This window comes from Nannospalax galili, unplaced genomic scaffold (assembly GCF_000622305.1).
Source record: "Nannospalax galili isolate Female #2095 unplaced genomic scaffold, S.galili_v1.0 scaffold960, whole genome shotgun sequence".
Taxonomy (NCBI): Eukaryota; Metazoa; Chordata; class Mammalia; order Rodentia; family Spalacidae; genus Nannospalax; species Nannospalax galili.
The window spans coordinates 905,661-917,728 of NW_008348313.1; the positions used below are offsets into that span (position 1 = coordinate 905,661).

At 53.0% G+C, this 12,068-nt stretch overlaps 3 protein-coding genes across 9 annotated transcripts in view; 1 reads left to right on the plus strand and 2 right to left on the minus strand.

The window, feature by feature from the left end:
- Window positions 1-1,558, minus strand: part of Izumo1 (izumo sperm-egg fusion 1) — a 10,466-nt gene extending 8,908 nt beyond the window's left edge. For all 5 annotated transcript variants that reach the window (XM_029569317.1, XM_029569316.1, XM_029569319.1 and 2 more), the window contains exon 1: window positions 1,486-1,558. The gene's annotated coding sequence lies outside the window, so the exon portion shown is untranslated. The remainder of the gene's footprint in view (window positions 1-1,485) is intronic.
- On the minus strand, window positions 29-5,794 carry Fut1 (fucosyltransferase 1 (H blood group)). 3 transcript variants are annotated; one of them, XM_029569320.1, is made up of 2 exons: window positions 5,756-5,794; window positions 29-4,198 (listed from the first exon to the last, which is right to left on the minus strand). In XM_029569320.1, the coding sequence occupies exon 2, from the start codon at window positions 1,645-1,647 to the stop codon at window positions 532-534; it is 1,116 nt and encodes a 371-aa protein (XP_029425180.1). In that variant the 5' UTR covers window positions 1,648-4,198; window positions 5,756-5,794; the 3' UTR covers window positions 29-531. The 3 variants fall into 3 exon arrangements, with proteins under 3 accessions (XP_029425180.1, XP_008843225.1, XP_029425181.1); XM_008845003.2 differs by lacking the exon at window positions 5,756-5,794 and having other exon boundaries at window positions 29-1,649; window positions 2,675-5,506; XM_029569321.1 differs by lacking the exon at window positions 5,756-5,794 and having other exon boundaries at window positions 29-1,649; window positions 2,442-2,459.
- A 198-nt stretch (window positions 5,795-5,992) lies between these two features.
- Window positions 5,993-7,598, plus strand: Fgf21 (fibroblast growth factor 21). The gene is made up of 3 exons (XM_008845004.2): window positions 5,993-6,392; window positions 6,490-6,593; window positions 7,205-7,598. The coding sequence occupies exons 1-3, from the start codon at window positions 6,158-6,160 to the stop codon at window positions 7,493-7,495; spliced, it is 630 nt and encodes a 209-aa protein (XP_008843226.1). The 5' UTR covers window positions 5,993-6,157; the 3' UTR covers window positions 7,496-7,598.
- Window positions 7,599-12,068: the final 4,470 nt, after the last annotated feature.

Here is a 12,068-nt window from a genome sequence, read left to right on the forward strand (position 1 = left end):
GGCTGGAGAGAGTTCAGTTCTGTTCAAACTGTCCTGTCTTTCCAGAAGAATGCTGGCTCAAGAAAGGCTGTCTTTCATCACTCCACATTTCTGGCAAAGGGGGGGTGTTGAGTATATAGTATGCATGCATCTCCATTAAAATCTTCACTATCTGGAATTCTGGCAGGGCCCTGCAGGGTTCTCCACTCCGCCTTCTAGAATCATCCCAGAAACCCAGGAAACCTGGTCCTTCAGTCTCATGAAATCTAGAAGGGAGGGTTTTCTGTTCCTGGAAACAACCACCCAGAAGTTCTAGGGATGTGGGCTGGTATGGTCAGAAGAGGACTGCAGCTTCCAGGGCTGCCTAATGCTCCTCGGCCATCAGGAAAAGATGCTCTGCTGACTCTAGAGCATTCCATCATTCCCAGAAAGGCCTTTGTCTAGAAGTCTGGAAATGAGGGGCCACCAGCTCCAGGCATGTTCCACAGACATATTCCAAAGTCACTAAGCCTCTGAAGACAGCTGGCTGGCTGCAGATGCATCAGCCCAATCTTAAATGTTGCCTGACTCAAAAAGTTCAGCATGAGCCTGCAGTGGGGACAAGTCTGCATTAATGCCCACCCACTCAGGCAGGAAAGCAGCCTCAGGCCTAAAGATCTTCAGGAACTCGGAGTTTGGCAGGGTGAAGTTGGCCAGGTAGACAGTGTCCCCACCTGCTAAGTAGGCGGCCCAGAAGCCAAAGGTACCAATGGTCATGATGGTGTGGTTACACTGAGTGAGCAGTGCAAAGTCCCTCCCTGGTGTACCCTCCTTTCCATTGCCAGCAAAGACCACATCCCCGTGGGATGTGTCGATGTTCTCCAAACACCACTGCATGCCATTGCTGGTGACTACAAAGATGGGGTCTTCGTACCGGGCCCGGAACCAGTCCATGGCTTGCTGGAGGTAAGCTTGGTCACCCACCACTCCCTTCCAGCGATTGGGCATCACTTCTAGATAGTCTCCACGGCGCACGTGCACACCCACGAAAGTGCGAGGGCGGGCCCCTGTGGGGTCCAGGCGGAGTACACTCAGCAGGTGCTGAGCCTCATCTCGAAGGTGGTCATGCAGGGTGAACTCCCTCTGAATCTGTGCCCGGAGATGGTGGAAAAAGGTCCAAGAGCAGGGGAAGCCGGAAAGCTTAAGAAACAGGTCCTCCAGGTGGGAATACTCCTCTGACATCCAGTCATGTAGGTCTAAATGCCGCCAAGGTGTGAGGACATCCACCTCAGGGTCCAGCACAGGCAGGGAGATGCGGAACACAGGGGCTAGGGTAGCATGCATATCAGGCAAGATGAAAGGTCGTCGGCCATTGAGCTGGGCGAGGGCTAGCAGTGTGGCATACTGCCCCATCTGGTTACCAAACCTGCCTCTTGGGGAGAAGGTCCAAGTCCCAGGGAGTGAGGCAAGATGCCAGGGACTGGGAGGGGAGGCATTGGGTGTCAGTAGTGGCTGAGGCAGGCATACCGTGGCCACTGGGAATTTCAGCAGGTCATAGTCTGGACACAGGACAGAGAGAGTTAAGCCATTTTGAAAGATTCCGTGCAGATGCAGAAACAAGGAGACAGCCGAGAGCACACAGACCAGCAGGAAAGCCAGGCAGAGCTGCCGCCGGCTGAGGGTCCACATGGCTACGGGGAGGAAACATAAGTTAGAAGGTCAGGCAGGAGAGGCCTGGGAATAAGGACTCTAAAGGAGAAGACCCCTGTGTCTAAGGTTGGGAGAAGCTGAGGGCCTAAACTTTGAGTTGGAGGGACAGAAAGCTCGGAATCCTCCAGGGATTGGGGTGGGAGACATGCAGAGCACAGAGCAAGTGGTTGCAAGACACAAGGTCCAGGGGTTGCTGGGAACCTTATATCTCTTTCAACCTCTCTTTTGGGTTGGCCTGTTCATGAGGGGCATATTCTATCCCCCAGGTACTGGGTCTAGGTGACCATGACAGGCAGGATGCCCTAGTAAGAAGAGAGTTTTAGAACTGCAGGAGCCCTTGCCTGGATGTTTGTGTGGAGACATGAACAATTATCTGTTTATTTCACATAGGGTCCAAGGACAGACCAAAGAAATGATTCCACTCAAGTCTGGCTTGGTGAACCAATTAATTTACTGGGGGTTCTTTATAAGCATATAGGTGTTGCATCACTGAGAAGCCCAATCCAGGATGGGTAAAGACTGACAGAAGTTGCATCCCTAGAACCCCCAGATTACTCACATAACTTGCAATTTTCTGAGCTCTTTTAACCTGGTAAAATAAATTTCTTTAGTTCCCTAAGTCCTAAGGGCCTTTCTTCTAGCAGGAGGGAATGGAATGCTATGGGGAGGGGTTGAGGGTAGCCTCCAAATCCTGAGATAGAGGGGGTTAAGATTAGAGAGGCCTAAAGGCCCCAGTGGTCCCTGGGGGTCTGGCATGCCCAGTGTGGACTCACCTGAGCTCCTTGTGGGTACAAAGGAATTCTTCTGGGCTGAGCTTGCAGGACCAAATTGTGGCCCTCATCAGCCACGCAGGCCAGGAGCCCTGGCTCCGTAGCCCACGGCCTCCAGACCTCCCCCTTGCACAGGCAGAACTCACAGATGGGAGGAAGGAGAGACCAGGTTCCGAGGTGCACAGCCTCCGCCCACCCAGCCGGGTAGGTAGCAGGAGGCGGAGCCGCATCCGTACCTGGCGCCACACCCGACCGTCCAGGGTAGTGAGGCACGGCACCCTCTCCTCCACTCGAGTGGGTGGGACGCAGCACCCTGGCCCCTTCCTCTAGGGTCACAGGGCTCCACGAAGGGCAGCCCAGTTCGCCTTCAGTATCAGTCGTATCCTTGCATAGACCTGAGGACTGGTATGGGGCTGCAAAGCTGGACCCCAGAGCTCCGGTCCGACGCGCGTTGCCCTCTCCAGTGCCGGGATTTAGAGTCTTCTCCCTGCACCTGGATGCTCTTGGGAGTAGCCACGCCCCAGCAGGGCAGGGCCGGGACACCTGGTCCTCACCGAGGGGGACATCCCCAGACTCCTCCTCCCCACTTACCGCACCCTCCCTGGAGGATGGAGAACCTGTTTGCCAGGCAGCCCCAGAGCCCAGGACAAGCCTGTGCCAGGCCTCTTAGCCCAGGCGGAGGCTGCGGAGCCCTGGGCCGCATACACACCACACCCCACAGCGGAGCACCCAGCCCTTCCTTGGGGGAACCCTAGAGTCTGGGGTCCAGCTGCTGCTTTGAAGATTGGCAAGTCTCGGAAATAACTTTTTTTTTCTGACCGGAAGGATGGTGGCAAGAGTAGACTCACATTCTTTCTCTGAGGGCCTCACGTTGTGGCTGAAGACAAAGACCTCAGCTCTCCTGTTGTCCCGAGTTTTGCTGGACCCGGCTGGCCCAGCAGCCCCGTCTCGCCTGTACCTGAGCCTTCACACCTCGCAAAGACTCAGGAATTCCACTTGGCTGGCCCAAGATTAGATCATTTCTCCAGGTTATGGACCAGACTGTACTCAGACCCTGGGGTCCAGACCCCAGTGTCCCCCTTCAGATGCAGGGTCCATCCCCATCCTCCTCCCTCATACCCTGGGATTCAGACCCCAGCCTCCTTCCTCACACCCAGGGGTCCAGACCTCAGCCTACTCCCTCATACCAGGGCCAGACCCCAACCCTCCTCCCTCAGACCCTGGGACAGACCCATTGGTTGCTTCCCCAGCCTCCTCCCTCAGACTCAGGATTCTAGACCTCAGCCCTCCTCCCTCAGATCCAGGGTTCCTCCCCCATTCTCCTCCCTATTACCCAGCTTTCTGCCTCAGATCCAAGGGTCCATCCCCTGCCTCTTCCCTCAGACCCAAGGGTTCAGCTCCAACCTCGCATCGTTCAGACCCAGGGATACATGCTACAGCCCCCTCTTTCAAACCCAGGAAATTTCCCCAGCAGAGCTTCAACTCCAGGGAGTCACCCAGTTTCCCCCCCTGGCAAAGCCTGGCTCAGTGGGAAGGAGACTGTCCATTCCCATCCCCCAGGGTGTCTGGGGAGCACCTGTGCAGGACAGTCTCTGGTGAAAGAAGCAGTAGGATTGCATCAGGGAGGACTGCTGGATGAGCACAAGATCCGAATGCTGAGCAGGGGTTGTTGAGGGTGAACTTGGCCTCTGGCCAGCTGGGAGGCTTCCACAGAGGACACCTGCTGAAGGCTCTTCTTTTACTTGGTTGATGTAGCTTTCCTGGTGATTAAAGAAACCCTCAGACCCCAACCCTCCAGGAACTTTGAAATTCAATTTAGATGGAAGAGTGCATACACAGCAAGCCTGAAGCCCAAGGGTCTATCCCCAGTACCCAAGAGGTCAGATTCCAGCCCCTTCCCTCTGACCTAGGAGTCCAGCCCCCAGCCTCCTCCCTCAGACCCAAGAGGATAGACTCCAGCTCCCCCTAAGACCCATGAGTCCAGACCCCAGCCTCCTCCCTCAGACCCAAGAGGATAGACTCCAGCTCCCCCTAAGACCCATGAGTCCAGACCCCAGCCTCCTCCCTCAGACCCAAGAGGATAGACTCCAGCTCCCCCTAAGACCCATGAGTCCAGACCCCAGCCTCCTCCCTCAGACCCAAGAGGATAGACTCCAGCTCCCCCTAAGACCCATGAGTCCAGACCCCAGCCTCCTCCCTCAGACCCAAGAGGATAGACTCCAGCTCCCCCTAAGACCCATGAGTCCAGACCCCAGCCTCCTCCCTCAGACCCAAGAGGATAGACTCCAGCTCCCCCTAAGACCCATGAGTCCAGACCCCAGCCTCCTCCCTCAGACCCAAGAGGATAGACTCCAGCTCCCCCTAAGACCCATGAGTCCAGACCCCAGCCTCCTCCCTCAGACCCAAGAGGATAGACTCCAGCTCCCCCTAAGACCCATGAGTCCAGACCCCAGCCTCCTCCCTCAGACCCAAGAGGATAGACTCCAGCTCCCCCTAAGACCCATGAGTCCAGACCCCAGCCTCCTCCCTCAGACCCAAGAGGATAGACTCCAGCTCCCCCTAAGACCCATGAGTCCAGACCCCAGCCTCCTCCCTCAGACCCAAGAGGATAGACTCCAGCTCCCCCTAAGACCCATGAGTCCAGACCCCAGCCTCCTCCCTCAGACCCAAGAGGATAGACTCCAGCTCCCCCTAAGACCCATGAGTCCAGACCCCAGCCTCCTCCCTCAGACCCAAGAGGATAGACTCCAGCTCCCCCTAAGACCCATGAGTCCAGACCCCAGCCTCCTCCCTCAGACCCAAGAGGATAGACTCCAGCTCCCCCTAAGACCCATGAGTCCAGACCCCAGCCTCCTCCCTCAGACCCAAGAGGATAGACTCCAGCTCCCCCTAAGACCCATGAGTCCAGACCCCAGCCTCCTCCCTCAGACCCAAGAGGATAGACTCCAGCTCCCCCTAAGACCCATGAGTCCAGACCCCAGCCTCCTCCCTCAGACCCAAGAGGATAGACTCCAGCTCCCCCTAAGACCCATGAGTCCAGACCCCAGCCTCCTCCCTCAGACCCAAGAGGATAGACTCCAGCTCCCCACCAGACCCATGAGTCCAGACCCCAGCCTCCTCCCTTAGACCCAGGTGTATGGTCCCCAGCCTCCTCCCTTAGATTCAAGGGTCCAGACCCCAGCCTCCTCCCTCAGACCCAGGAGTGCAGACTCCAGCCCCTTCCATCAGACTCAGGAATCCAAACTCTACCCATCTCCCAGATTCTGTAGTCCAGACCCCAGGCTCCTCCCTCAAACTCAGGGGTCTAGTCCCCAAACCTCTTCCCTCAGATCCTGTAGTCCAGACTCCAGCTTCCTCTCTCAGACCCCAGCTGGAAAGACCCCCCCCCCATTGCATCATCCATCCATGCTGCCCTGGCCACGGTGGAATTCGGGTCCCTGCCAAGTGTGTCAAATATCACTGGTCAGGAGTGGGGAGGGTGCGTGCGTGCGTGGGCGGGTATGTCTGGGTATAAATTCTGGCACTTCTGGGTCCACCAGACAGCCTTAGTGTCTTGTCAGCTGGAGACTCAACACAGGAGAGGCGTGAGACATTCACATCGCCTGAGCACCAGTCTAAACCTGAACCTGTTTGGCTGGGGCAGTTGGATCAGAAGCTGAAGCCAGACCACTCTGCTCCTCAAACACTCTCCAGGGCTTCCCAGAGGACGTGGGTTATTGATGAACTGGACAAAGGGCAGAGTTGGACCCCAGGGACTGTGTATCCCTGTGATGGCTGTCCTTCTGCTGGAAGCCTGCCAGGCACGCCCCATCCCTGACTCCAGCCCCCTCCTCCAGTTTGGGGGCCAAGTCCGACAGAGACACCTCTACACAGATGACCACCAGAACACTGAAGCCCACCTGGAAATTAGGGCAGATGGCACTGTGGTGGGTGCCACACACCGTAGCCCGGAAAGTGAGTGTGGGACAGGGCATCATGGAGGTAGGAGGACTGGGTGCTAGGTCATCACTGGTGGGGACAGACCCTAAGTGTCTTCACTTTGTCCCCACAGGTCTCCTGGAGCTCAAAGCCTTGAAGCCAGGTGTCATTCAAATCTTGGGAGTTAAAGCTTCAAGGTTCCTTTGTCAGAGGCCAGATGGAACCCTGTATGGATCGGTGAGTGTCCTCAAGACCCTTCTGGTGGGCCTTTCTTTGAGGTCCCACGCTTACAACTAGAGCGTGCCTAGTGTATTCTCCGTGGGTCAGCTGTGGTCCTGTCCTTTGGCAGGTTGGAAAAACTGTTTTCTGTTCTTGCAAGAAGAGGAAACTGAGGCCCAGGCAGGTCACCACTGGCCTCAAGTCTTGGCATGTGTAAAGGGCAGACTGGCCTAAGAGGCCAAGTGTAACCCTGTACCTGACCATGTGGGTTCCCACAGGCTCTGATCCTGGAACTCATGATCAATGACATGACTAGAGGTGGTGGGCAGACTGCCAGTCTGGTCAGAGAGCAGTTGAGGGAGGAGGCTGGGTCTGGATCCACTGACTCTGAGGGAGGAGACTGGGGCCTGGACCCTTCAATCTTAGAGAAGAGCCAAGGTGAGGGACCTCTGGACCGCTGGGGCCTGGACACTGTGTGTGAGGAAGGAGGCTGGGGTCAGGACCCCTGAGTATAAGGGAGAAGGGCTGGGGCCTGGACCCCTAAGGGATGTGAGGGAGGAGGGTTGGGGCCTGGACTCATGCGTCTGGGGATGTCAGGTAGAGTCTTTGACTCTGCTTTCTACCCCCAGCCTCACTTTGATCCAGAGGCCTGCAGCTTCCGAGAGCTGCTCCTTGAAGATGGATATAATGTCTACCAGTCTGAAGCCCATGGCCTCCTGCTGCGCCTGCCCCCTCGGGACTCCACAAACCAGGACCCAGTATCCTGGGCACCTGTGCGTTTCCTGCCCCTTCCAGGCCTGCTCCAAGAACCCCAGGAGCCCCCTGGATTCCTGGCCCCTGAACCCCCTGACGTGGACTCCTCCGACCCTCTGAGCATGGTGGGTCCTCTGCATGGCCACAGCCCCAGTTATGCTTCCTGAACTAGAGATGTTCATTTTGGGGTTTCCTCTTATTTATTGTGGGTATTTATCTTATTTATTTTTTTATTTTTCTTACTTGGGATAATAAAGACTCAGAGAAGTATTTGAGGATGAGGTTTCTTGTTTCTCCTTGATCCTGAGAGTCTCCTTCCCTATGATCTTACAGTCCTACCTGCCACTGGGCCCTCCTTTTCTGCTCTGATTAGGAATTTGTGGTATCATATCCTGTGTTAGCATGGTGTAATTATTTATCAAAGATATCTCGATGTAAGGGACATTTTTGGAAGGACATTGTAGCCCCACGGCTTCATGGGAGATGTAGTTTTCTATGATGTTCGAATTTTTTTTGCATTTTTTGTGTGTGTATATATGTGTGTACGTGTACACGTGTGCCTTGGTGTTTGTGTGGAAATTAGAGCACAATCTACAGGAGTTGGTTCTCTCCCTCCACCATGTGGGTCTCAGAGATGGAACTTAGGTCATCAAGCTTTGCAGCAAATGCCTTTACATGCTGAGCCATCTGGCCAGCCAGGCCATGGTAGTTGAAAGTAGCCGGGGGAGAGGTCTTAGCCCCTACAGCTGGACTGAGCTATTGGATCCTGGGTGTGCTTGATTTGTGAGGTCTAGGCACCAGGACACCTGTTGTTCTAAGATGCTCTCTACTGCTGTGATTAAAAACATTGACCAAAACCAACTTGGGGAGGAAGAGATTTATTTGTTTATTTTTATTTTTTGGTCTTTTTGAGACAGTGTCTCCCTGTAGCCACAGCTGGCCTGGATTTGCTATGGAGACTAGGCTGGCCTCGAACTCACAGAGATCTGCCTGCCTCTGCCTCCCAAGTGCCAAGATTAAAGGCATGAACCACCATGCCTGGCTCAGAAGAGGTTTATTTGGTTTATAGCTCACAGTCCATCAAGGAAGCCAAGGCGGGAACTCAGGGCAGGACCTGGAACACAGACCATGGAGGAATGCTGCTTCCTGGCTTGCTCCCCTGGCCCGTGCTCAGCCTTTTTTTTTTTTTTTTTTTTTTTTTTTTTTTTTTTTTTTAAAAAAAAAAAAAAAGAGGACGATAAATCTTTCACTGTGATATATCAAAATAATGATCTCACAGAGATCCACCTGCCTCTGCCTCCCAAGTGCTGGGTTTAAAGGCAAGGCACTCAATCTACTTTCTTATACAACACAGGCCCACCTGCCTGGGGGTGGCACCACCCACAGTGGGCTGGGCCCTCCTGCATCACTCAACAATCAAGAAAATGCCCCACAGATATGGCCACAGGTCAGTCCAATGGAGACTATTCTCCAGTTGAGGCTCCCTCTACCCAGGTGTGTCAAGTTGACAACTGAAGACATCCAGCACACCTGTGTCCCAGGCGAGCATAAGATTAAAGATCTACATACAGTAATTGGGGGGGATTAGGACCCCAGGATTTCATAAAAGCATCAGCATTTGGGGGTTGGAGAGATAGCTTAGTGGCTAAGAGCACTGACTATACTTGCAGAGGACCCAGGTTCAAATCCCAACAACCACATGGTGGCTAACAACCATTGGTAACTCCAGGTCTTCTGACCTCCGAGGGCATTGCACAATACAGGTGCATTTACACACACAGGCAATACACTCATACAGCTAAAATAAAAATAAATTTTAAAAAGCATCAATTCAGCCAGGAATGGTGGCATACGCCTTTAATCCCAGCACTCGGGAGGCAGAGGCAGGCAGATCTTTGTGAATTCAAGGCCAGCCTAGTCTACATAGCGAGTTCCAGGGAGCTTGGTCTACAGGGAGACCTTGTCTCAAAAAAAATTTTTTTTTTAAAAGCAAAAAAACATCAATTCTCTCACCCAAGAACTTTTGGAATGTATTCAATCCAGCTGGTAGCAGAGGCATTGGCCTTCCCAACAACCTATAGTTAAATTTTTCTTCTTCCTAGTCATTTCCAGGTTAGGAAGAAAAGGAACAAAATATGTCAGATTACTGCCGCCTGGGGTCAAGGGCCAGCCCTGCCTGAGTCTCCCGTTGTCTGGCTGACTGCGGGCTCATGGGAGGTACAGGTTTCAGCACTTCATTTTAACTGTGAGGGGCAAGTGCGGGTAAAGCCAGGTGTGCTGACCCATGACTTAATGTTAGCACTTAGGAAGCTGAGAAAGGAGGATCTGAGATCTCCTGAGCTACCAAAAGAGACCTTGCCTAAAAAACAACAACAAACAACAAACAAACAACACAAAGGGCTGGAGAGGAGGCTCAGAGGTTAAGAACACCGGCTGCTCTTACAGAGGACCCAGGTTTGGTTCCCAGCATCCACATAATGGGTAATGACCATCTGTAACTGACCATTCCCACTGCAGGGAATCCAACACCTGCTTCTGGCTCTGTGGGCATTGCAGGCACGTGGTGCACTTACATACGTGCAGGCAAAACACTATTACACATTAAAATACACAAGAAAAGATTCAAACAAAACAAACTGGGCAAGCTCTAATCCCAGCACTCGGGAGGCAGAGGCAGGTGGATCTCTGTGAGATCAAGGTCAGCCTGGTCTACATAACAGGCTCCTGGCTAGCTGGAGCTACAGGGTGACCCTGTCTCAAGGAAAAAATAAATAAAAAGAAAGAAAAGAAGGAAACACAACCACCCAAAAAAACCAAAACCAAAGCCAAAAAACAAAAGCAAAACCCTGAGGGCTGGGAATGCAGCTCAGTTGGTAGAATGCTTGGCTAGTGTGCAGGCAATCCTCGCTTCTATCCCCAACAGCACTGGAGTGCCAGCACAGCACCCAAGAGGCTTAGGCAAGAGGATCAGAAGTTCATGATTCCGGTAAAGGCGCCTGCCACCAAGCCTGACAACCTAAGTTCAAGCCCTGGTGGAACTAACTTCTTTAAGTGTCCTCTGACTCCATAAAAATGCTGTGGTACATACACACACACACACACACACACACACACACACACACACACACAGTGTAAATAAAAATGTTAAAATGTAATTTGAAAAAATCTTTTTGAAGTTCAAGGTCACCCTCAATTACACAGAACTCAAGCCAGCCCTAGGTTATATGACATGCTTTCAAAAACGTAAAGAGGGCTGAGGAGATGGCTCAGCATTGGCTGCTCTTACAGAGGATCCAGGTTCCACTCCCAGCACCCACATGGTGGTTAACAACAGTCCATAACGCCAGTTCCAGGGAATCCGATGCCCTCTGACCTCCACAGGCATTGCATTACACGAGTGCACTTACATACTGTCTTGGTTGTTTCTTCACTACTGTGACAAAACACTCTGACCAGTACCAACTTGGGGAGGAAAGGGTTTATTTGTCTTACATCTTCCAGGTCGCACGCAGTTCATCACGGAACCCAAGGTAGGAACTCAGGGCAGGAACCTGGAGGCAGGAGCTGGAGCACAGGCCATGGAGGAACGCTGCTTACAGGCTTGCTCCCTTGGCCCCTGCTCAGCCTGCTTTCTTATGCAACACAGGCCCACCTGCCCAGGGGTGGCACCACCCACAGTGGGCTGGGCCCTCCCACATCACTCATCAAGAAGATGCCCTTCAGACATGGCCACAGGCCAGTCCAATAGAGGCAATTCCCCAACTGAGGCTCCCTCAACCCAGGTGTGTCAAGTTGACACTAAAGCTATCCATCACACATACATAGAGGCAATACACTCATACATATAAAATAAAGATAAATGAATAAAAAGAAAAGAAAACCAAGCTAGGGGGCTGAGCTTTGCGGCTCAGTAGTGGTATAGTGGCTACCTGGCATGTGAGAGGACCTTTGTTTATCTCAACTCCCCACACCCAAAAAAGAGGCCCAGCCTGACAACCTGAGTCCAATCCCCAGGACTCACATGACAGAAAACTAACTCTCGAAAATTGTCCTCTGACCTCTAAACTCACACCCTGGCAGGAGCAGCCACATACACATAAATAAATAAATGTAATTCTAAAAAATGTTCTTTAAAAATGTAAAACATGCCAGGCATGACGGCACATGCCTTTAGTCCCAGCACTCGGGAGGCAGAGGCAGGCGGATCTCTGTGAGTTCAAGGCCAGCCTGGTCTACACAGTGAGTTCCAGGCCAGCTGGGGCTACAAGGAGCCCCTTTCTCAAAAAGACCAAAAAAAAAATCCAAAACATTTTTAAAAAGTCACAGAGCTCCTGGAATGACTGGCTAGAGTCTACAGGTAATTGATGTGAGATGTGACTCTTTGAGAGGACAGCAGCTCCCTCTGAAAAGGAAAGAAACTGGAGAAAAGGGAAGCTGGAAGGAGTTCTGGCCAGGTAATGAGCCCACAGGGAGGGGCGTGGGGAGAGAGAGAGGCTGAGAGACTGAGAGAGACCTACACACACACACCACACACACAAAGAGAAACAGAGACCCATAGAGAGGGACAGAGACCTAGAGAGAGGGGAACAGAGATCCAGAGACAGAGGGAGAGAGACCCAGAGAGAGGGACAGACTCAGAAAGAGAAAGACCTAGAGAGAAACCCAAAGAAAGGGAGAGAGAGAGACCCAGGGAGAGAGAGAGAGAGGGACAGAGACAGAGACCCAGAAAGAAGGGGGTAC